General features: G+C 36.7%; 1 protein-coding gene across 5 annotated transcripts in view; it reads right to left on the bottom strand.

Moving 5' to 3' along the window:
- The window catches only part of ORC3 (origin recognition complex subunit 3), a 60696-nt gene that overhangs the window by 9025 nt on the left and 28694 nt on the right, over window positions 1–22977 (bottom strand). For 3 of the 5 annotated variants that reach the window (XM_032484569.1, XM_032484571.1, XM_006178582.3), the window contains exons 12-15: window positions 16322–16438; window positions 15370–15449; window positions 2977–3110; window positions 221–300 (exon numbers count right to left, since the gene is read on the bottom strand). In XM_032484569.1, the coding sequence (XP_032340460.1) occupies window positions 221–300; window positions 2977–3110; window positions 15370–15449; window positions 16322–16438 (411 nt within the window). The remainder of the gene's footprint in view (window positions 1–220; window positions 301–2976; window positions 3111–15369; window positions 15450–16321; window positions 16439–22977) is intronic. The other 2 variants (XM_006178583.3, XM_032484570.1) reach the window with 2 other exon arrangements.

Genomic DNA, 22977 nt, shown 5'->3' with positions numbered 1-22977 from the left:
GTTTCCACCTATGTTGGCTAGTAAATTCCAGACTTCCTACATGGAGAATGAGGATAGCAGTATGGGATAAACAGGATGTTCAATTTATAAGTGAGTTACAAAGTCTGCTTTGTTCCTACTTGTGGTTTGAAAATGAAAACAAAAACATCCAGGCAGAGCTAATCTAGAGCACACGGGAGCATCACGGCATGTGGCTGGAAGGAAAAGAAAGCGATCTGACCTTCTGAAGATGATAGAGGTCTGTCTTCTGAAGCCCCTTTGACTGTGACCCAGGCGTATCTTCTTCCTCTTTGGCTTCTGCTTTTAATATACAACCAACATACAGCAGCTAAGGTAAATCCACTCAAGAACAAACAATTCTACTACTCCAAGGGAAATAAAGTTTCATCCTTTTTTTTTTTTTTTTTAATGTGGCAAGGGATCAATGTGCCATCAGATAAACGATTTCTTCCAGAAGTTTAAGGTCAATAAATATTACATAAGTTGTGCTGCAGAGAGGTCTTCAAAAAACCAGCTATGGAACTTAAAAAATGTGACCACAATGAAAACAAAACAAAATATAAACAAACACCCCTAAACCAACAGAAAAAGCTTCCAATCTTTGTGCTGCTGTAATAGCTTTTAAAAAACAAACAAACTGAAATCATGTTCCTTTGATTATGCTACGGCTGTAAACAATACAAACCTATACCCTGGCAAACATGGGCTCGATCTTCCAATTCACTGTACCTGACACAACACTATTTAATGGAAGAGGGTAGTGCACAAAAGTTCTGAAATAATCTAAAACACAAAATGCATCATGGTTCTTTAGCAAAGGAACAGAAAACCATATCTGATAAAAGGTATATCTGTGTTTCCAGAGAACATGAGGCTTTAACAGGCTCTTCCTGGTGCAGGGCAGGTTTGGGGAACTTCACACTCAAATGGTTTATTTGGCCAAATCTAAGACAGGAGGATGCAGCTGGAGAATCTGCCTTGTTCTCAAAGAATAAATTTCTTTTTAGCTATGGATAATTCTTGGCCCAAGAAAGACATGACTTAACATTAAAACAGCTAATAAATTCTTTGTCCCATTTCATTAACATGTAGCAGAGACTTAAAAATAAATCTGATATGACAGTCTGACCTACTTAACCCTCCAAATGTAATTTTAGACCCAAACTGTAGTATGTAATAACTGTCAAGGAAACAGAGATCGCATATCATCAAGTATTTCTACTTGTCCAATACGAGGGGTGAGGTTAATTTCACTGTGTTGTTAACAATGTGTCACTTTTGAAAATAGAGAAGCACATTTATTCAAGACACTGATTTCACTTCAACTTGTAAAATACTGTGTTTTTCAGACTGTTAATCATCTTAATTTCCAACCTTCCCATTTTTAAAAACTACATTCCTTTATTTAGCATTAGCACATCACAGAATTTATTCACTAGCTTATGCTACAGAAACTTTAATTAAAATTATAATATCTGCAGTTTCATTTTACAAAAATCCCTAGGTCCAATTCTGTAAAAGACTGAAATTTACCTAATTTATCTTATATTCTTCTAAGTCTTTTACCCTATTTAGATACTTAAGGGTGGCCCCTGACTGTCCCAGTGACCATTAATTAGGTGGCATTTAAACTGTGAAATGGTGAGGAAAAAAACAATGAGCTGGTGGTTAAGAAAAAGGTGGGCTGTAGGCTGGGAGCCACCCTGTCCAGCTGTGAGATCTCAAGCAACTTACTTCCTCTTCCTGGGCTTTAGTGTCTGCTGCAGCTGGACTCAGGAATCTCCATGAGACCAATTTCCAGCCCTATACAATTTTTATGATTTGAAAATGGTTCAGCCACACTGTCATGCAAATGCATCGCAGAGCACTGCCCAACTTGTCCTGTGTGGCGGCTCCTCCTCAGGCTCCAGCCATTCCAGTCGAGCAAACTGGCTCTTTCCTCTTCCACTGGCTACGTACTCATTAGGTACCTAGCACTGCAGCTATGGAGGGATTTCAGCAAAAGCAGTTTCCTAATCCAAAAGATTTTTAAGACAAAGGAACACTTGCCAAACACAGAAAGGATTGAGAAGGACATCCCATGTGAAATCTTTTCACCACATTCAATCTTGGTGCTTATACACCAAGCTGCCTCTTTTCTCCAAACTGTGTTAAAAATTGCCTTCAATAGGGGAAAATAAAAAGTGCACGGTCATTTTGTTTGTTCTACCAAAAGAGTACTTTGGTGCTAGAAACAGAGCAAGAGCCCAGGAAAAGTTAAAGATCAGTATCACCCAGGGAGCCCCACCTCAGAACAAAGATGTCCTGTAGTTTCAGAGAGCAGAACAGGCTACCTGTGCTCAAGCGGGCACCCCAGCACCCGACAAATGACGATCCTGCGGAGGCCACGCAAAATGAACCGTGCCCTCCAATACTGAAATGCCAGGGGCCGCAGTTCATTTAGGACTGAAAGAGTAAGCTTTGTAAATCTGATTAAAGCAAGCCTCATGCATATCTTGGTAATCAGCATACCAATAAGCCTCGCTGCTGTGAAAGCAGTTCATAGCTATTAATTTTCAGGCTTTCATATGATTTATGCAGTGTTTTTGAAATCTATGAAGAACTTGATGAAATGCTAAAGAAAAAGCATCTAAAAGGAGCCCTCAATTATGATGCCCTGTTACTCTCTCCAATCCTTTTGATTTCTTTTTGTTGCTTTTTTTTTTTAAAGGTAAGTCCTCCAAACAATCCATCCAGAGAAAGAAATTTTTTTTCCTGCTCATTTGCTGGTTTTCATTTTTTAAAACAAATCTGGAAGAGACCCATTTGGCCTAGTTGTGGTTGTCAAGATGTGATATTCTGAGGCTTGGTATACTGACTGATCACGAACTATGTTATCTCTCCATCTCTCAGCACATCAGAACGTGGGGTTTTCCATGTTATTTTAGTTAAGTGACTGTCATAGCCAGTAGAACTGGCAAGATACTATATTCTCACCATCAAGGCTCTGAAACTGGGCCAGGAACTCTTCTATTTTCTTTGCTGAGCTGCCAAGCTGCTTTTCAGAAGAGGACTTAAAAACCTTGAAACATTTCTGAAGTATGGATATCAGTTCATCCTTTGCCAACATCCTAGAACAGAATCAGTGACAGGAGATGTAATATAACTGGAAAATTAATATACTTAACACTGTCTACACAGTAAATGTTTCTGGCCAGAAGAAGATGGTGCAAATCCTTCATTAGTAGCTAACAACTTTTTTGGGAGAGATTTTCCTCAATGTATGTGATAATCATGAGCATTCGGAAAAGTTCTCATGATAAAGCTCAACTTGGAAAATTTACGAAGATCTGGGTTCATCGCCTGGCTCTGACACTTACTATGTTTATAATATAGAACACGTGACTAAACATCTTTCATCCTTGGTTTACTTGTCTATAAAATGGAAATAGGAACTCATACATTTCACAAATTAGATGGAGGCTTAAGAATTCAATGAGAAGATACATGTGGACAATCCAGCACAGAGCTTATCACACTTTAGGCATTTAAGGTTAGTTTCCCTTTTCTTCAGATCTACACTATATAAATAAGAGCCAAGAAATGTCTGCTGAAGATATAACACTCATGCTACATGAAAGCCTGTTTTAAATGACCAAAAAATATCATAATGATTTTTTATTATTGCCACTTTAGCTATGCTTTACATCACCTATGGGCTTTATGAACATCAGTCAGTAAATCCACTGAACTTTAAACAAGTAGGCAATTCTCCTTGTTTTACGGCACAGGTAGAATGACTGTGTAACTCATTCAAGGCCACAGAGGAAATCTTTGTTAGAAACAGAGAAGGAACACAGATACTCTAAAACTAAGATCCTATTCTCAGAGACATTACTTACAGGATCTCTTCCCCTAAGATCATATTCAGTAACAGATGAAAGTACGATGATAAAAAGATCTTATATTTATCATGAAGAAACAGACAGACAAATCCAGAATCTGGGCCATTCTGTAAGACAACTATCTTTGACTATGTTTCATAATAAAAAAAACTTGGGGAAAATACTACTACTACTGAGTTAGAAAAAAAAATAATAAAGCTAAGTAGATTGTGATTACCTAGAAATTAAGCTGGTTACTTCAACTAAAAGTAAAACCCAGACAAACCAAAAACCAAAACCAACCCCAACACAAATGAAGAAAACAGTCATACAGTCAATACATATGGAAACTGGTAGAAGTGGACAAAAAGTAAATTTTCTCCAGTTTTAAGGAAAAATATTTTCTCTTCCTCTTTCTACAACAATGAAATAATCATTCAAAGTATAATCTGTGTGACTGAAAGGCATTTAATAGGTCAAAGAAACCTAAGCCAACACACTTAATTCTTGATTTTTGAGGTTACATAAAACTTCTGGCCTTCTATCGCCCAGATGGAGTCAAACTATTAAGAGAGTTAACTCAAAGTCAGATACTCTTGAACAATGTGTCATACCTGACCTTTAGCCCTACTCAAACAGACAAGCTCAGCACTTCCAGGGTCCAAGGACTCATAGCACAGGCTTGCTGGAAGGACAGAGGCTGAGGAGGTCTATTATTCATTTTCAGGATGGAAGAAAAAGTGGCACTATGTCATAAAATTTTGAAAGCAAATGTTATTAAGCATACCTCTCAATGTGGCAGTTGATTGGAAGGGACAGATCTGTCATCCCGGGTTTAAACTTCCAGGGACTCCGACAATTATCACTCTTCGTATTCTTAGCCAAATACTACGTTCTTATTTTTCCAGAGTAACAAACAATCTTACACTTTCCCAAGTACTCTCAGATTTAATATAAAACAAGAGTCGAAATAAGGCTGATTAGAGCTAATAATGTGATCAACTCAATAAAGTTATTAATGAAAAACTTTCAGTTAGATTTTACATACACACAAAGAACCAACAAAGATTCCTGCTACCATCACTATTATTCAACAGCACCTAGAAAGCATTTTACAACAAATTAAGAAAAAAGAAGTTGTGGCACCAACATCAGAAAGGAAGAGATATATTTTTTGAATATGATATGACTGTAAGGTTAGAAAGTCTTAAGAGAACGACGGAAGTATTAAAGAGTGTAACAGTGTGTGTGAACAGTATGTCCACACACATTAATACCTTACATTTACCTGTAACCAGTTATTTTATACTGAACTGAAAAAAGAACATGTTCAAAATGGCAACAAAAACTACAGAACATATGTGTAAGACACCAAAAAATGAAAGCCCTGAATAAATAGACATTTCAAGTTTTAATGCTCAATGTCATAAAAATGTAAGTTCATTCCAAATTAACCTATATTTTTAAACACTTTTTGAAACAAAATTCCAGTGGGTATATTTTAAAAGCCCAGTCAAGTTATTCTAAAATTTATCTGGAAAAGTAACTGCTCCTAAAAAAGAGGAATAATGTGTGTATACTTGAGTGTGTGTAATGGGGCTATTAATATGTTAAAAGGTATAAGCTATAGTGATTAAAATCAGATGATACTTGTATAGGAATAGATGGGCCAACAGAAGGGAGAAAGAGTCTAGAAAGAGATCAAGGTCTATGTGAGAATTTGGCACATGACACAATGGTAGCATTTCAAATCAGTAGGGAAGAGATGGGGAGTACTGGAAATAACAAGTTTGAAAAAAGTAGATCGCTACCTCAATATATTTCAGAAAGAATAAAAATATGAGTATGGTGTGGGTGTGGGGGAAGAATTAGCCCATCAATCATGAAATACTAGAAGACAGAGATATTTAAGTCTGATAACATCCAGCACCAGCAAGAGTGCAGGGAAGCAAATACTGACAAACTGTTGGTGCAGCTGTACTTTGGTACAACAGTGTTTGTATCTTAGACTCAGAAAGTCAATGTATTTATTTTGTGAAAATAATTATACTAATGTGCAAACACATAACCTCAGTGATTACTGTTTGTAAAAATGCAGAATTAGAAACAACCTAACCATGTATCAAACAAAGGACTAATTTAAGAGTTATACTCAAGGGATATTACATAATGGTGATAAACAATGAAGTAATACAGGGGGTGACAGCTAACATTTATATGCACACGTATATATACCAAGTGTCACTTGACCCCCACAACACTGTATGATACAGGTTCTATTATTATTCCCGCATAAAGAGATAAGAAAAACAGAGGCACAAAACTTACAAAACTTATCCAGGGTCTGGTAATTGGCAAGGCTGGGATTTGAACCTAGTCTGTCTTGGCATCCATGCACTTCCCAACCATGTTATACTGCATCTCGAGACCCAGTATCCATGGTAGAATATTAGGTGCAAAACAAGTAACTACCATGACAAAGCCAATCAAATAGACAAATTCAAAAAACAAAAGAATGCAAGTTGTGAAATATCATATATAGTACGATTTAATATGTTTGTGCCTGGAAAAAAGTCTGAAAGTACAAATTGCTAAGAGTGAATGACTGGCTTTCAAAGATATATAACACAAGGGGTAATAGCAGAAAAGTACTTAAATGTTTTCATTTAGATTATCAGAGTGACTCCAACATGCACTTTGGACAAACCAAACTTAACTGACCAAAATTAACTGAAAACCACTAAACAATGAAAAATTTAATTTATCACCCAAAGTTTGTTATATATAGCAGCCCAAATAGAAAACTAAGGATTGAGTCTGGCCACTAGACCAGCATTTTTCAAACAGGGTTTTCAAAGTGGGTTTCAACCATTAGTCAGTCATGAAACCATTCACTGATTCAGTGAACATTTACTGAATAAGTAAGCACCAGGCATTTAGGATACACCTCAGTGAACCAAAAAGCCCTGTCCTCATGAAACTTACATCCTAACAGGTGGGGTGGGGGTGGCGCAGAGACAAGAAATACTGTCTAGCTCATATTACTATGTGTATGTTAAAAATTGATATAATGCAAAAATACTGAGTGGAGTAAGGGGGAAGGGTTGGGGAAAGGGCAGATAGGCTTCAACTTTAAAATGGTTATTTTAGGCCTCATTGAGAAGATGACATTTGATCAAACATGTGAAGGAGGTAAGACAGCCATACAAGAATCTAGAAGAGCTTTTCCTGGCAGAGGGAACAATGAAGGCAGAGGCCCTACAGTGAGTGTACATCTGGCATGTTCAAGAAAACAAGGAGGCTGAGGTGGCTGGAGTGGAAGGGAGGCCGAGCAGTAGATGAAATCAGAGAGAAGAACGGAGGGCTCGTCATGAAGGGTCATTGTACAGACTCCGGTTTTACTCTGAGTGAAAACGGGAGTTTTGAGCAAAGGACTGACATTATCCAACATATTTTAAAAGGATTATTCTGACTGCTATTTTGAGAAAAAACCTGTAGGGGAGGATGTGTGGAAGCAAGGAAAGCAGGTAGGAGGCTACAGCAATAATCCAGGGGAGAGGTGACAGTGACTTGGACAATGGTGCTACTACCAGGGAGGGAAGGTGGCAAGAGATTTGATTCTTGACAGGTTCTGAAAGCAGAACCCAAATTTTTGGCTTTGAACAATCAGAAGGATAGAGACCCTGCAGAGAGACTGTAGGTTTCAAGGGGAAGATCAGGCATTCAGTTTTGAACATGTTTACTATGAGATGTGCATCAGATATACAAGTGGAGATGTAAATAGGCAGGTGAACACAGAAGTCTGGCACTCAGGAGAAAAGTATGGGCTTTCGGTTAAGCCCTGGGACACCGAAACGTTAGGATGTTAGGGAGAAGAGAAACCACCAGAGAAGACTGAGGGGGAGGAGCATGCACTGAAGTAGGAGGAAAACCAAGAGATTCTTGGGCCTGGAAGTCATGAAGGAAGCAGTAATGAACTGTGTTAGACACTGGTAACAGGTTAATGCAAATGAAAATAAAGAACTGACCACTAGATTTAGAAACACTAAGGTCAATGGTAACCTTGGTCAAAGTAGTTTTAATAGAATACAAAAACGAAATCAGCTAAAGAGAGGAGAGAGGAGGAACTGGACACAGTGTGACAATGCTTTCAATTTTTGATGGATTCCATCTAACATTTTGCTTTAAAAGAAATAGAATAAATTTGAAAAGAATATACAGTTGTCCCTCAGTATCCATGTGTGATCAGTTCCAGGACCCCTGCAGATACAAAAATCTGAGGATGCTCAAATCCCTTATATAAAATGGCATAGTATTTGTATATAACCTATGCACAGTCTTCCTAATACTTTAAATTTTCTCTAGATTACTTATACAGTGTAACCTAATACAGTATAAATATTATTTAAATAGCTAGCATGTAGCAAATTCATGTGCTTTTTTTTTCTGATTTTTTCAAAATTCTTGGATTTTTTTTTTTTTTTAACATTTTCAATCTGTGGTTGGTTGAATCCATTGATGTGGAACTTGCAGACACAGAGGACGAACTGTATCAAAACTAGATGTCTGAAAACCAGCACACTAGATGACTTTAAAGGGAAAGGAAAAACAAACACATCTAAGACAGGCCACATTAATGCTGAAAAAGCTATTTATTTTTAACCAACTTGATTAAATGATTATATCACTCTCAGGTAAATGGTTCAAAAAAAGCTTGTGATACTTAATGTGTTAAAAAGCTTTATAGGTTGTTATATTTAAAAAAAAATTCCCTTAACTAAGACAGAAAGAGAATGATTTAGCAATCATTAAAAGCAGCCATCCTGCAGGGCAATGAGTGTTCTGCTTCATCATGCAGAAAGCCAGTAATTTCTGGTTAAGTACTGATTATATAAATGTCTGAATGAGAACAGGCTCTAAGGAGAAACTGGCCAATCCATGGCTAATGCAAAGATCTTCTGAATAATGCGTTCTCAAGGTCTAAATAGACACTACCATCAATAAAACAGCACTGAAAAATATTCAAAGACTCAAACCTGCAAATATATCAATAAAGACTAGAAGAAAACAAAACAAAAAGGCTTTAAAAAATTCAGAGATTTTCTTCAAAGACAACACAACAAAGCAATCACATGTGATCATAACAAGCAAAATAGAAACCAAAAATACGCACAATTCCTTCTAAGCCTTGGTAGTTCATGTTAGAGGCCACTTCCTCTGAGAAACTGCTTGACCTCCCAAAACAGAGGTTAACTGCTCAGTCTGTCAGTTCCTTGGCACCGTACACCTCACCCAACACAGCACTTTTACTTTGTACTGTAACTCCTGTCTACTTACCCACCTTTACCTCCCACTGGGCCAAAACTCACTGTAGGTAAGAGCCAGGGGCATCTTTGTCATCAGGTCAGTGGCTCCACAAATCAAGCATTAAAAAATTATTTTTTGAATGGATGAACAAGGCAATGGCTATGCATTGGTAAAGAATTTGATAACCTCAGGTGAAGAATAGTTTCTCTAGTCTCAAACTGGCTCCTGTAGGGGAGTACCTGAAAGTCACGGTGCCCTCTGTGGAACAACAACATGCTCTTTTTTTTTTATGTAAAAATGAATAAATTTAATTTTACCATATGGTTAGAAACAAACTTAGGAAGATAAAATATATACAAATTTTACTGACACACTACAAAAGTACAACCCTGAGTTCAGAAGAACTAAAAAAAAGTTGTCTAACTTTGATCAGCTATTTTTGATTTTTTTTTAATCAGTATTTCTTAGCAACCTATCACTTTAAAAGTAGCACAGTAGTAGTAGGCATTAAATGTTTAATAAAGAAAACCTTAAAATACAAATTCAGACTATTTTGTTTATGAGATAAAAATCATTGCTCACTATTAGTAGTGGAATACCTTAGTCCAGTTTTGGAACCAATGTAAGATCAACTGCCTAATGCTATCCAGTTTCTCCACAAAGACTTTTCTCTTTTTCTTTGATGGCTTCATTTTTCCCTCAATTTTTTTGTACCTCCTTCTTACTCCCTTTTATTTTCTAGAACAGTGTTTCTCGAAGTGTGATCCCTGGATCACCTGTCCATGAGGTAAAGTGCTTGTTAAGTGCAGATTCCTGCTGACCACCACACCCAAGTTCCAAACAGTCAGACTTAGAATCTTTGGGGGGAGTGCAAAAATCTACACACCTCAGCTGATTCTTACGCACACAAAAGCCTGAAAACCATTACTCCAAAAACAGTGACTCTTAGCAACTTCTGCTTTAAAATGAGCTTCAATAATTCAGCTGTTTGTCTGATTTTACCACAAGCCTACAGAAAATTGTGAAGGATCTGATATGATGCAAACTCAGGGTTAGCAATCCCTGTTCTAAAAGGAATCATATTTTAATGGTGCAGTCCCATGGCTTCTGCATAGACAAATCTTGACCATCAAAAGTTAAATTATTGCTATTTGGGAAGCATCCCACAGACTGTGGAACAGTGTCCTTTTTCATGACTAGATCTTTAAATATCATCTAAAGTTGATCTACAAGGTCAGGAAACAATGCATTATTTAGATTCCAAATCTGTGGTCTCTTTCAACTAAGCTAAAGTGATCAAATGTTAATATTACTTGGGTCGTGTTTTTTTTAACTCAATGAAAGCTGAGCTGACCTGCTAATATATTACTGTTAACTCAAAAGTCTTATTCAGAAGTTAGAATAATCTCTTTCAGCTTAAAGTAAATTCCTTCAGCTATCAATCAACTTAAATTTACAAATCTGTTTCTGTAGCAAGCTCATAAGGTTACATTCGGGACAAGCAGACCAGACACTGTGGCTCCTTTCATTTATGTCCACCCCCTGTGCCAAGATGACTAGTGTCAAGATGGGAGGCACGGTGTGAGTCCACAGAAGCTTGCTCTGCTGGCTCATTTAAAAATTTTGGGTATGCTCTGAACATGGACTACTGGCCACAAACCCATATAAATTTCTTTTTATACCGCCTCTCAAATAATTGGAATAGGGCTGAAACACTGACTGAACTTTAAAGATTCGGATTTAAATTCTAGCTCTGCCAACTGCAGGTAAGTCACTCCATGTTTCTGGCTTTGGGTTCCTTATTGCGGAAAAAAATTGGTAACTCTAGATGAGTGATTCTCAACTGACAGGGTGCGGGGGGCAGCAAATTATCCTAAAAAGAGGGGCACACTTTTCACTACCCACAATCCAAGAATCATTGCTGTAGTCATCCACTGCTCCTGCTGTGAAAGGGCAGCATCCTTCAGGGCCAGCTGATTCATCAGGTTCCTGTAAGTTGAGGACTTTATGATTTATGTCAACCCTTAAAACCTCATTACTGAAGCATGGTTTTTTGAATTTGAAAAGTTTGAAAAATTCTTGACCTAGTGTTTGAGTTTTAGATGACTGCTTTGACATTTTCTCCAATAGAAAGATAAAAATTTCCTCTTAATGTCTTTCACAGCTGACCAGGAAAAGCCACTCACCTAGTTCACTGCTGAGTTAGCATAATTTTTACCCCTTCCTGTTTCCAAATGGTGTTTTAACTTAAATATATCCTTATATAATGATACATGGTTGAGTGAAAATTAACCAGCTCATATCCTTTACAGCAATGTGATCTTCATGCTCTAAGAATTAACTGAAGGAGGAAAGGTTACGGAAGACATGAAGAACCACTGCACACCTGCCAAATTATGACATACTCTAAAGGAATACCTGCATGCTCTCCACACATCAGTGTCTGTTGCCTACATTTTAAAATTACTATGAGATAAAGTTCTATAAGTCTTTTTCCATTCATGAATACATGACATTTTCCAACATTACAAATTCCTTTTAATTGAGATATAATTGACGTATGTTAGTTTTATGTGTACAAGATTCAACGCATGTATATACTGAGGAATGATCACAGTAAGTCTAGTTAACATCTGTTCTCACAGTTATAATTTTTTTTCTTTATTGAGAACTTTTAAGATCTACTCTCTAAGCAACTCTCAAATACACAATACAATATTACTAACTATAGTCACTATGCTGTACATTACATCCCCAGGATTTCTTTATTTTAACTAGAAGTTTGTACCTTCTGACCACTATCACCAATTTGGCCCACCCCCCACCTCTGGCAACCACCAATCTGTTCTCCATATCTATGAGTTCAGTGTTATAGCAGGATTTCCTTTTTTTTTTTTAATTTCTGAACAATATTCACACACATTCACACATACCCATCTTCCTTACCCATTCATTCACTAATGGACACTCCAGGTTGTTTCCATGTCTTGATCACTGTAAACAATGTTATAATAAACATAGGAGTAGAGATCTCTTTTTGAATTAGTGTTTTCATTTCCTTCTGATAAATACCCAGAAGTGGAATTGCTGGGTCACATCATAGCTCTATGTTTTTTCTGAGGAAACTCTAAACTGTTTTCCATAAAGGATGCACCAATTTACATTCCCACCAAGAGGACATAGGGTTCCCTTTTCTCCACATCCTCACCAACACTTGTTATTTCTTGTCTTTTTGATAACAGCCATTCTAACAGGTGAGATCTTACTATGGTTTTGATTTGCATTTCTCTGATGATTAGTGATGTATAGCACCTTTTCATGAACTTGTTGGCCATTTGTATGTCATCTTTGGAAAAATGGCTATTCAGATCCTCTGTTCATTTTTTTAATCAGCTTTTTTTTTCTATTGAGTTGTGTAAGTTCTTTATATATTTTAGATATTAACCTATCATCAGATATATGATTTGCAAGTATTTTCTCCCATTCTGTAGGGTGCCTTTTCATTTCATTGATGGTTTCCTTTCTGTGCAGAAGCTTTTTAGTTTGATGTAGTCCCACTTGTTTATTTTTGCTTTTGTGCCTTTGCTTTTTGTGTCAAAGCCAAAAAAATCGTCAAGACCAATGTCAAGCAGCTTACTGTTTTATGTTTTCTTCTATTTTTATGGTTTCAAGTCTATGTTCAAGTCTTTATTCACTTTTGAGTTGATTTTTATGTGTGGTGTAAGATAGTGGTCCAGTCTCGTTCTTTTGCATGTGACTGTCCAGTTCTCCCAACACCAATTACTGAAGAGACAGCCCTCTCCCCACTGTATCTTCTTGGCTCCTTTGTCTTAAATTAAGGCCCATGTAAGCATGGGTCTATTTATGGGTTCTCTATTCTGCTCCATTCATCTATGTGTCTGGTTTGATGCCAATACCATACTGTTTAGATTACTACAGCTTTGTAACATAATTTGAAATCAGGAAGCATGATGCCTCCACCTGTGTTCTTCTTTCTCAAGACTGTTTTCGCTCTTCAGGGTCTTTAGCAGTTCCAAACAAATGTTAGGAATTAAGTACTTTTTAATGGTCATAAAATATTTCATCAAGTAGATCTATGGTTATATACACATATCAGTTTCTAGACAAAAGAGATTTTTCAGAAATACTGCCTTTAAGGTGATTCTTAACAAAAAATTTCAAATTGGAAATGTTAGTAGACGATGTTTCTAACACTACCTATTTTTTCTTTCCAAAGTAACGTTCAGTGATCATTTTAACCTTATCTTCTCTCATGACTTGAATTGTCTGAAGACAGGTGACAAGAATGTCTGATTTCCTGAATTCAGATGATTCCTACTTAGAATGCCTAAACTGACAAGTGCTCCTGACTTTTTGTCCACATCTAAACTGTACAAAGGAAAAAAGAATTCCAGTTTGGAGGGTGCCAAATTCCTTTCTTATAGTTCCCAGACTCGCCTATCCTTGCTGTAGCTGTTATATTTGATCCTTAGTGTTTTTTATATTCATATATTTCTGATCTAAGCTTAGCAAAATGACTGAAGCTTTGCTTTCTTTTTATTACTTCTGCTTCACTCAGACCCCAAATTCCTATTTTAGATCTTAGCAAAGAAGAGTGGAAAGTACAACAGCTTTGAAGTCAGACCTGAATTAGAATCCTAGTTCCATCACCAGCTAAGAGATCTCAGGCGAATCACTTAAACCTTATCTATGCTTCCGTTTCCTCAGCTGTAAGGTGTGTCTGCAACAAAGGTATACTTGAGTATTAGACTGGAAAATGTACTGAAAGTGCCCAAAACAGTCTGGCACACAGCAAGCCTTCATAAACTCTGGTCACTACTGCCCAGTAGTATATACCACTGTGACTACAACTCATGTTTCCTTAGCCTAGTTTGGAATTGGCATTCTTGATCCTTGATTTGTACCCCAAGATTACCAGTGCCTGGGAGAAGCAGAAGGAAAAGAACGAGTCCCTTCCTGACAAAGGAACCTATGAATTTAGAAAATACCCAACTGGAAAAAGACAACAATCACTAATTACGAAGGTTAAAGAGGAAACACAGCAAGAATCAACTGGGTGTTTGAGATATAAGCATGCTGACTTGAATAGAAAGCAAAAGAAGTTGCAGAAACATTCCCACTGAAGTACATAAATACACAGAAATCTCTTATTGGCATTTCAAAAAATGAAATAAAACACAGCTTCTCAGTGGCAATCTAGTTTCCATGGGGAGTTATTTTTCCAGATAGCATAAAATTAGTTTCCTATCTTAAGCTGCACCTGCTAGATTACTAACATTTGTATTATTAAGTCTCTGGACTTAAAGTACTTTCAATATGAATGTTCCTCCTACTGTGCCCATCTGTTCTTTTCTTTTGGCCCCAGGGGAAGCCAAGACTTAATAAATATTCAGTTCTCAGACTTCTTTGTGATATTTTCATATAAGCATTTATATCCACTGAGGAAAATTATAAGACTCTGCAGAAACTTAAGTCACACTTGACTTTCCTTTTCTCACTATCCAAGTGGTCATTATTTCCATGAAAGGCTAAGAAGTCACCACAGATAAAAGAAGGAAAGCCAAGAAAACAATCATAACTTTAAAAGGTAAATCTGTCAGGGATAATAAGTGATCTTTGATAATTCATAATAACACCAAGATACCTCATTTATTCATATAATATTAGATACATAATTTATGACTTATCCAATGTTAATGTAGACAAATCCAGTTCGGGGGGGAAGGCATCAGTCACTGCCTACTGGTAGTGGCTCTCCACTAAGGTCAGCAGTGACCTCCTTCACAGGATGCACTGCACCCAGTGATGCTACTCCTCCACCCAACCAGGTCAGGGCCAAGTGAGCGTGCTTTCCACGGCTACCTTCCCTACCATGCTACCAAGCTGGCTGGATCAAAATGATCCACACCTAAGTTCTCCTTGTGTGGTGTCAATATTTGACAACACAAACACTCATTTTACTTAAAAAATCACAAGTTCAAAAACAAGGGAAAATCAGCAAAGAAATGGATGGTTGCTGCATTAAAACACCATAAGCTGCAAACATAAATTCAAGATATATATAAATATTAGATACAACATGGCCTCTTATGAAACTCCTTGGCAGGCAGAGTTCCGGAGGAAGGTGTTAACTTATTGGCAGGCTTAGAGCAGACAAAAAAGATAAAAAACAAACTACCTCAGCAGCTGCAAGGCTGACGCATACTCCTCTGAATCCCACACGTTCTTTTCTAAACATGTGCAGTATAGCTCTCTGATCTGTAAGTGAACAGCACACTTGTGAGGAACCAAAAGTGATATACTAAGTTTGCACATTATTAGCTTGGCAAAATTATAAAATGTAAAGACAAAAATAATCATGTTATTAAAGACAGCCATTTTCCGGAGATGACAACAGACCTGGCACATATCACATGGACCAGGCATTTACATAAACCACCATTCACATAAAAGCAAAATGAAACCATACTGGTATTGGGTGATCTCACTCACTGGTCACTTTGCTAATAAGAAAATTCTAAAAATGATACCGTGATTATTTAAAGGAAGGTTTAGTGGCAGAAAACATCTTATAAACAAGTCATTCTACATACATTTTACTTGTTCTCTAAACCTCAGAGTTAAGAATGCAAAGATTCAGGAACACAGAATTCTCCCATTTCATCCACTCTACAAACGGTTCATAGGTTCAGGTTATGACACAAAGGTCAGCAGAGCATAATTCTGCAAGAAGCAGAAGTACTGCTTCCCTTTAGTTCTGGGCAAGGTCAACCCTTATTAAGCGGTCTCAGACAGATTCCTTTTCCCATTTCCCTAAAGTGGAGGATCAACTCTCAGTGTAAGTGACCAAAAAGTGTTAAAGAAAAAAAGTTAAAACTCATTAGCACACATACATCGCAGGGAAAGCAGCACCACTTGGATTCATGTGGTTGTTTCTCGTTGTGACCATTAGAACAAAACACACTGTTTAAATTACCAATAATGTGTTCAGCTGGAATGGATTCAGATTGCACACTCACTGCAAGACTTGGATCCATTTCAAATTCTAATGTCTGAATGCTACCAAACTCAAAGCAAAAAACCACTAATATTCCCACTTTATAGATTCCAAATGAGTAAGTTGTGGTTACCTGTCGACCCAATGGGTACTTGGGAAGAGAAGAGGTGAACTGATGAAGATATCTCAAAACCAGGAAGTAATTCATATGGTAAACATGCAGGTTTTCTAGTAATGATTGTGTTTCCTCCTAAAAAAAAAAAAAAAATCATCAAATACATTATAAATATGTAAGTCAGCAATTAAAAGAATATAATAATAAAATCTAATTTATGGATATATATTTAATTTCTGGAAAACTGATGAGAGAAGATTCAGAATTACAAATTAACCCTAATTCTGAGAATTTATAATGCACACAAAATCTAGGATAAAGGCTGGATATGTTCTATTTAGTATCAAGTCTGGTGATATTTTACACACACCAAAATTAACACTGTAATTTAATTTCCTCCTATCGATAGCATTGCCATCATAATTTGGCCACCAAAATACAAGCAGGCAGAAGAGCACTTTGCTGGATGCCTGCCTGTGCCAGTCCCCTAGTGTGGACCTTAGCAAGGTATGCCCATCACCCTCTATCTCACTGGCATCAGAAGGGTGAGGAGATCCCCAGAGAGCCCAGGACCACTGTAATGAACGGTTGCTGAGGCTCCACTTACGACGTATGTATGCTTTTCTTAAATTCCTGCTAAAGCTGTGTTTTAAAGGGAAGGAGACTGCAGAAGAAATGCTTACAAGTGATTATGATAGATCCACCTTTTTGTTGAGAATCTCCAATATTGGTTTTATTCACGTTACCAATTAAGGGGAAAAAAGTGAAAAAGAGAAATCTGAAGCCAACAAGATTTATAATTTAGAATCCAACAAGTATGATAAGGGAGACAGTTTCTTAAGAAGTCTATGGGGTGACAAATCTCACAAATTAACTTCAAAAGGTTTTTCTTGGGGGGAATGGAGATTAATTTTTCTAGAACCTTCTGAAATGGCTTCGAAATTATTTTAAAACACTACATCCTATCAAGCATTTTTCAGGCCTCAAACACTTCTTTAATTTCTTATTTCTGTAACATTTTCTTAAGAGGATTATGATCTGTGACGTGGTCTTCAAATTTTTTTCTCCGATAAGAAGTCAAACAAAGGACTTTAACTACCAGGTTGTCTTTTTCGCAGTAATATCGTGCAGACACCCATCCCATTATTTTCAGTGGTCAACCATGCAGAAAATAACATCTCAGATATCGATAAATTCAAGCAAATCTAACCAATATAAAGCAACAAATTTGGTATATTTTCCTAAATTCTAACTCACTTAGAAATCAATTCCTTAGTCAGAAATCTATAGGTCATTACCTCAAATTATAGGGCAAATTAAAGAAAAGCTTTTTAGTATCAAAACATTTTCCTACCAGTATTTGAGTTAGTTGGTAATTTCAAAAATCTAGGTCTCCTAACAAAGAGTATTTTAATCACCACTGGGACAGTATACTTTAAGTCTATTTTCACTGCAAGCTATAATACAGAGATTGCATAAAGCCACTAACTGTTTGCCTTAATGTGTGCTTAAATAGCTTTTAAACAGGGGGAGTATTCTGGAGAAGAAGGAGTCTATTACTGAGTAATAATCATACATCATGCTGCTTGTACTACCTAATATGTTTGCTTTGTGGAGGGGCTGTTAATACAAATAACTAAGTGATACAGTAGAATGGAAAGACATCTTCACTGAATTTACTTGCATGAAAAGTGGGCAACGTGGGCAATATTGCACATTCAAGGAACTTTTATGCAAATATCCCTTGGGATAAGTGTGAGATGAGGGATACGAACATAATTTCCTCCCAGATGGTCTTAGTCCCTTCATACTTCTCACTGTGTGATTACACTCCTGTGCTGAGTGGAATTCTAGCGTTTAAAAAAATGTTTTGTTTTGTTTTGCTCCTATAACATGGCAGACTGTATCATCTGATGCCCGACTGAGGAAATGAGATTTCCGGTTCCAACACTGGAAATAAAACTGGCTGTGTTGGACTTAACTGAGAGAAGATCTGTTACACCTTTCTAAGGGATTTTCTAGAGTTAACTATGACCATCCCAGATCTTTGCCTTATGTGCTGACTTTAGAACCTAATTTCCACTGACATTTGTATTTACCTGCTTATCAGCTGCAGCAGAAAACATCACAAAAGACTAATTTAACCTCTTAATGTAAACTGTCCTCGAAGCTTTTTGTCTTACTGAGATACCTATCTACAAATGTCTTTATCTATCCAGGGCAACAATTTCTAATGCATTTTATGAACTTTTTAAAAATAAACTTAAGTCTGTAAGACGTTTTAACATATGAGAAAATTCCCCACTTGATACATTACACCAAGCAACACACTACACTCATGCAAAAACAAAGCCTGTTGAAACAGTACTCTTGTTTTCCATTCATTAAATTTTTCCTGCAGCATCTTTTCTGCAGACTAGCCACAGTTGCCATTGTTTAATTTTAAAATTGTATTTCAGATGATTCTTTTCATGCATACACTTTGCCTAGAAATATTCATTATTTCCCAAAGAAATATGTTTTCTTCTGTTCTTAAAACACGAAGACCTCTTAGTCTCTACTGATCTTTGAAACACTTACAGGAACAGAAATATTTCTCTGCTGTAAGTAAAACATGGCAGCCTCCTTGTTCCTCCTCAAACGTGCCAGACCCGCTCCAACCTCAGGTCCTTTCCGTTTGCTGCCGCTCTGCTTGGAATTCTCTTCCACCAGATTCCTGCATGGCAAGCTCTGTAACTTCTCCTTCACTCAAAACTCAACTTCTCAGACAGGCTCTTATTTAAAGCTTCGATCCCACTTCCAACGCACACTGAACTTCACATTCCCTTTGTCTCTTTTGTTGTTTTCTCCTTGGCAATTATCACTAACATAGACATTTCACCTACTTATCTTGATAGCATGTAAGCTCCATGAAGGCAGGGGTTTTTACCCGTTCTGTTCACTCCTATACTAGATTAATACCTGGCACACAGTAGGCACTCAAAAAATATTTGCTGAATGAGGAAGTACATGAATGAATGGAGGCCAACATTCAGTCTCTCTTCTAAATAAGAGCAACCACTGTTGTCTTGCTGGGTGTGGGCCAGATTTACTGATTTTTTTTAAAAGAAGACAAAAGTTTGATTTTGTGATGTAGAATTTCTCAATTTGTAATTATTGGCTCAGATTTTTAAAAAACAAAATGATAGTCCTAAAAAAAAAACCCTTTATAGCATGCTGTCAGTTGCCAGTCAGTGTGTAGTATACCCTTTTAAATCAACCTTCTCCAATGACATCAATCCTGTCATTCACTCAAAAATCATTTATGTATTATTATTTGTTCATATGATAATGCCTCTATCATTACTGAACTAGTTACTTTTTTGGAGAGGTCAATATCAATGTAAAACAAATACATACAGGAAAAGAAAACATGATCAGTAGAATTACATTTGCCATGATGCTTAGTTTTTGCATTTATTTCTCTTATTTCCACAGCATTTATCACTTTTGTGTCTAGAATGGTACGCATAGGGGTGAAGAATGAGCTCAAGAAGATTTAAAGAAAGTATGTAAAAATGACTAAATTTCTACAATTCATTTCTTTCAATCAATTCATGGATTATTAAAAGCTGGTAAAACAAACTTATATTGAATTTTAGGATTAAGAGGCATCAGCTGTCCAACAACACAGCATTTTCTCATTTATCATCTTGCTAGACGTAAACATTATTTTTCTCATTAGAGAGAAATTTTGGCTGACTGTGTGTTCCCCAGACTTGACTGATCACATAACAGCTACCCAGGGAAGAGCAAACCACGACTTTCTCCCAGCTCTCCTGCAGCTTGAGTGCTAGTCCTCTGGTGTCTCAGCCTTTTCGTCCTCCACGCTCCTTCCCCGGCATTTACATCAGAAGCACCTGATGAGCGGCTTGGATTTAAACTGCCTATTCCTGACACACTACCAGGTTAATGCCTAGCTTGTTTGATCACATTGGGTAGTTTGTTTGTACTGGTTTTCTCTCCTTCTTTTTTCCTTTTATTATCCCTCCCCTCAATAGATTTCCCCCCTCCTCCTGCTCTTCAGTTATGCCAAAAGAAACAGAAGGAGGTCAGGGCAAAGGTGAAAGGCAGGTCTCCACCAAACTCAGGGGCTAATTCTGTGCCTTTTCTTCATGAATCACCATGATAAGCATACTAAATGGTGACAAGAAGTTCTGGCTCTACCACTAACTTGCTCTTGATTTCACTTCCTCACTTCCTTTCTCTTGGCTGCAGCAAAATGAGCCTCTTCACTTGTAAAATGAACATGACTAATCAGGTTATCTTTCTAACAGTAATGCATTACAATTCCAAGAAGTTCTCAAGACTCACTTCCCACTCTCAATGGATTCTAGTTGGATTATTTGTTCTACTTCTGTAAAAAAAAAAGTCACTGGTAATTTGATAGGGATCACATTAAATCTGTAGATTGCCTTGGGCAGTATGGCCACTTTAACAATATTGATTCTTCCAATCCAAGAGCATGGGACATCTTGCTATTTCTTTAAGTCATCTTTAATTTCCTTAATCAATGTTTTGTAGTTCTCCACATATGTCTTTCACCTCCTTGGTCAGATTTATTCCTAAGCATTTTATAGTTCTGGATTATATGGAATCACGAAAGACCCAGAATAGCTAGAGCAATATTGAAGAAAAAGAACAAAGTTGGAGGAATAACCCTCCCAGACTTCAGACAATACTACAGAGCTACAGTAATCAAAACAGCATGGTAATGGTACAGAAACAGACACATGGATCAATGAAACAGAAGAGAGAGCCCAGAAATAAACCCCACAGACTTACAGTCAATTAATCTTAGACAAAGGAGGCAAGAATATAAAATAGAGAGAAGAAAGTCTCTTCAGCAAGTGGTGTTGGAAAAACTGGACAGCAGCATGTAAATCAATGAAGTTACAACATTTTCTCACACCACACACAAAAATAAACTCAAAATGGCTTAAAGAAGTAAACATAAGACAAGACACTATAAACCTTCTGGAAGAAAACACAGGCAAAACATTATCTGACATAAATCTTAGTAATGTTTCCTAGGACAGTCTATCCAGGCAATAGAAATAAAAGCAAAAATTAACAAATAGGACCTAATTAAACTTACAAGCTTTTGCACAGCAAAAGAAACCATAAGCAAAACAAAATGACAACCCACAGAATGGGAGAAAATATTTGCAAATGATGTGACTGACAAAAGTTTAATTTCCAGAATATATAAACAGCTCACACAATTTAATAACAACAAAAACAAAAAACAGCCCAATCCAAAAATGGGTAGAAGACCTAAACAAGCAATTCTCCAATGAAGACATACAAATGGCTAATAGGCATATGAAAAAATGCTCAATGTCACAATTAACAGAGAAATGCAAATCAAAACTATAATGAGGAGTGTCACTATATGCCAACAACATGTTACTATATATAGAAAACCCTAACAGGTCCACACAAAAACTACTAGAGCTGATCGAAGAACTCAGCAAGGTAGCAGGTTACAAGATTAACATTCAAAAATCAGTTGCATTTCTTTACACTAACGATGAATCAACAGAAAAAGAAAGTAAAGAAACAATCCCCTTTAAAATAGCACCCAAAGTAATAAAATACCTAGGAATAAATCTAACCAAGGAGGTGAAAGAATTATACACAGAAAACTATAAACCATTGATGAAGGAAATTAAAGAAGACTTTAAAAAATGGAAAGATATCCCATGCTCTTGGATTGGAAGAATCAATACTGTTAAAATGGTCACACTGCCCAAGGCAAACTACAGATTTAATGCAATCCCTATCAAATTACCCAGGACATATTTCACAGAACTAGAACAAATCACAATAAAATTTATATGGAACCATCAAAGACCTAGAATTGCCAAAGCATTCCTGAAGAGAAAGAAAGAGGCTGGAGGAATAACTCTCCCAGACTTCAGACAATACTATAGAGCTACAGTCATCAAGACAGCATGGTATTGGTACAAAAACAGATATATAGACCAATGGAACAGAATAGAGAGCCCAGAAATGAACCCACAAACTTTTGGTCAACTAATCTTCAATAAAGGAGGCAAGAATATACAATGGAATAAAGACAGTCTCTTCAGCAAATGGTGTTGGAAAAACTGGACAGCAGCATGTAAAGCAATGAAGCTAGAACACTCCCTTACACCTATACACAAAAATAAACTCAAAATGGATCAAAGACTTAAACATAAGACAAGATACAATAAACCTCCTAGAAGAAAATATAGGCAAAACATTATCTCACATATATCTCAAAAATGTCCTCCTAGAACAGTCTACTCAAGCAATACAAATAAAAGCAAGAATAAATAAATGGGATCTAATGAAACTTACATGCTTCTGCACAGCAAAGGAAACCATAAGTAAAACAAAAAGACAACCTACAGAATGGGAGAAAATTTTTGCAAATGAAACCGACAAAGGCTTGATCTCCAGAATATATAAGCAGCTCATAAGACTTAATAAGAAACAAACAACCCAATCCAAAAATGGGCAAAACACCTAAACAAGCAAGTCTCCAAGGAAGACATACAAATGATCAATAGGCACATAAAAAAATGTTCAATATCACTAATTATCAGAGAAATGCAAATCAAAACTACAATGAGGTATCACCTCAC

The sequence above is a fragment of the Camelus ferus genome, chromosome 8 (assembly GCF_009834535.1).
Source record: "Camelus ferus isolate YT-003-E chromosome 8, BCGSAC_Cfer_1.0, whole genome shotgun sequence".
Taxonomy (NCBI): Eukaryota; Metazoa; Chordata; class Mammalia; order Artiodactyla; family Camelidae; genus Camelus; species Camelus ferus.
This window is presented reverse-complemented; position numbering and strand designations above follow the sequence as displayed.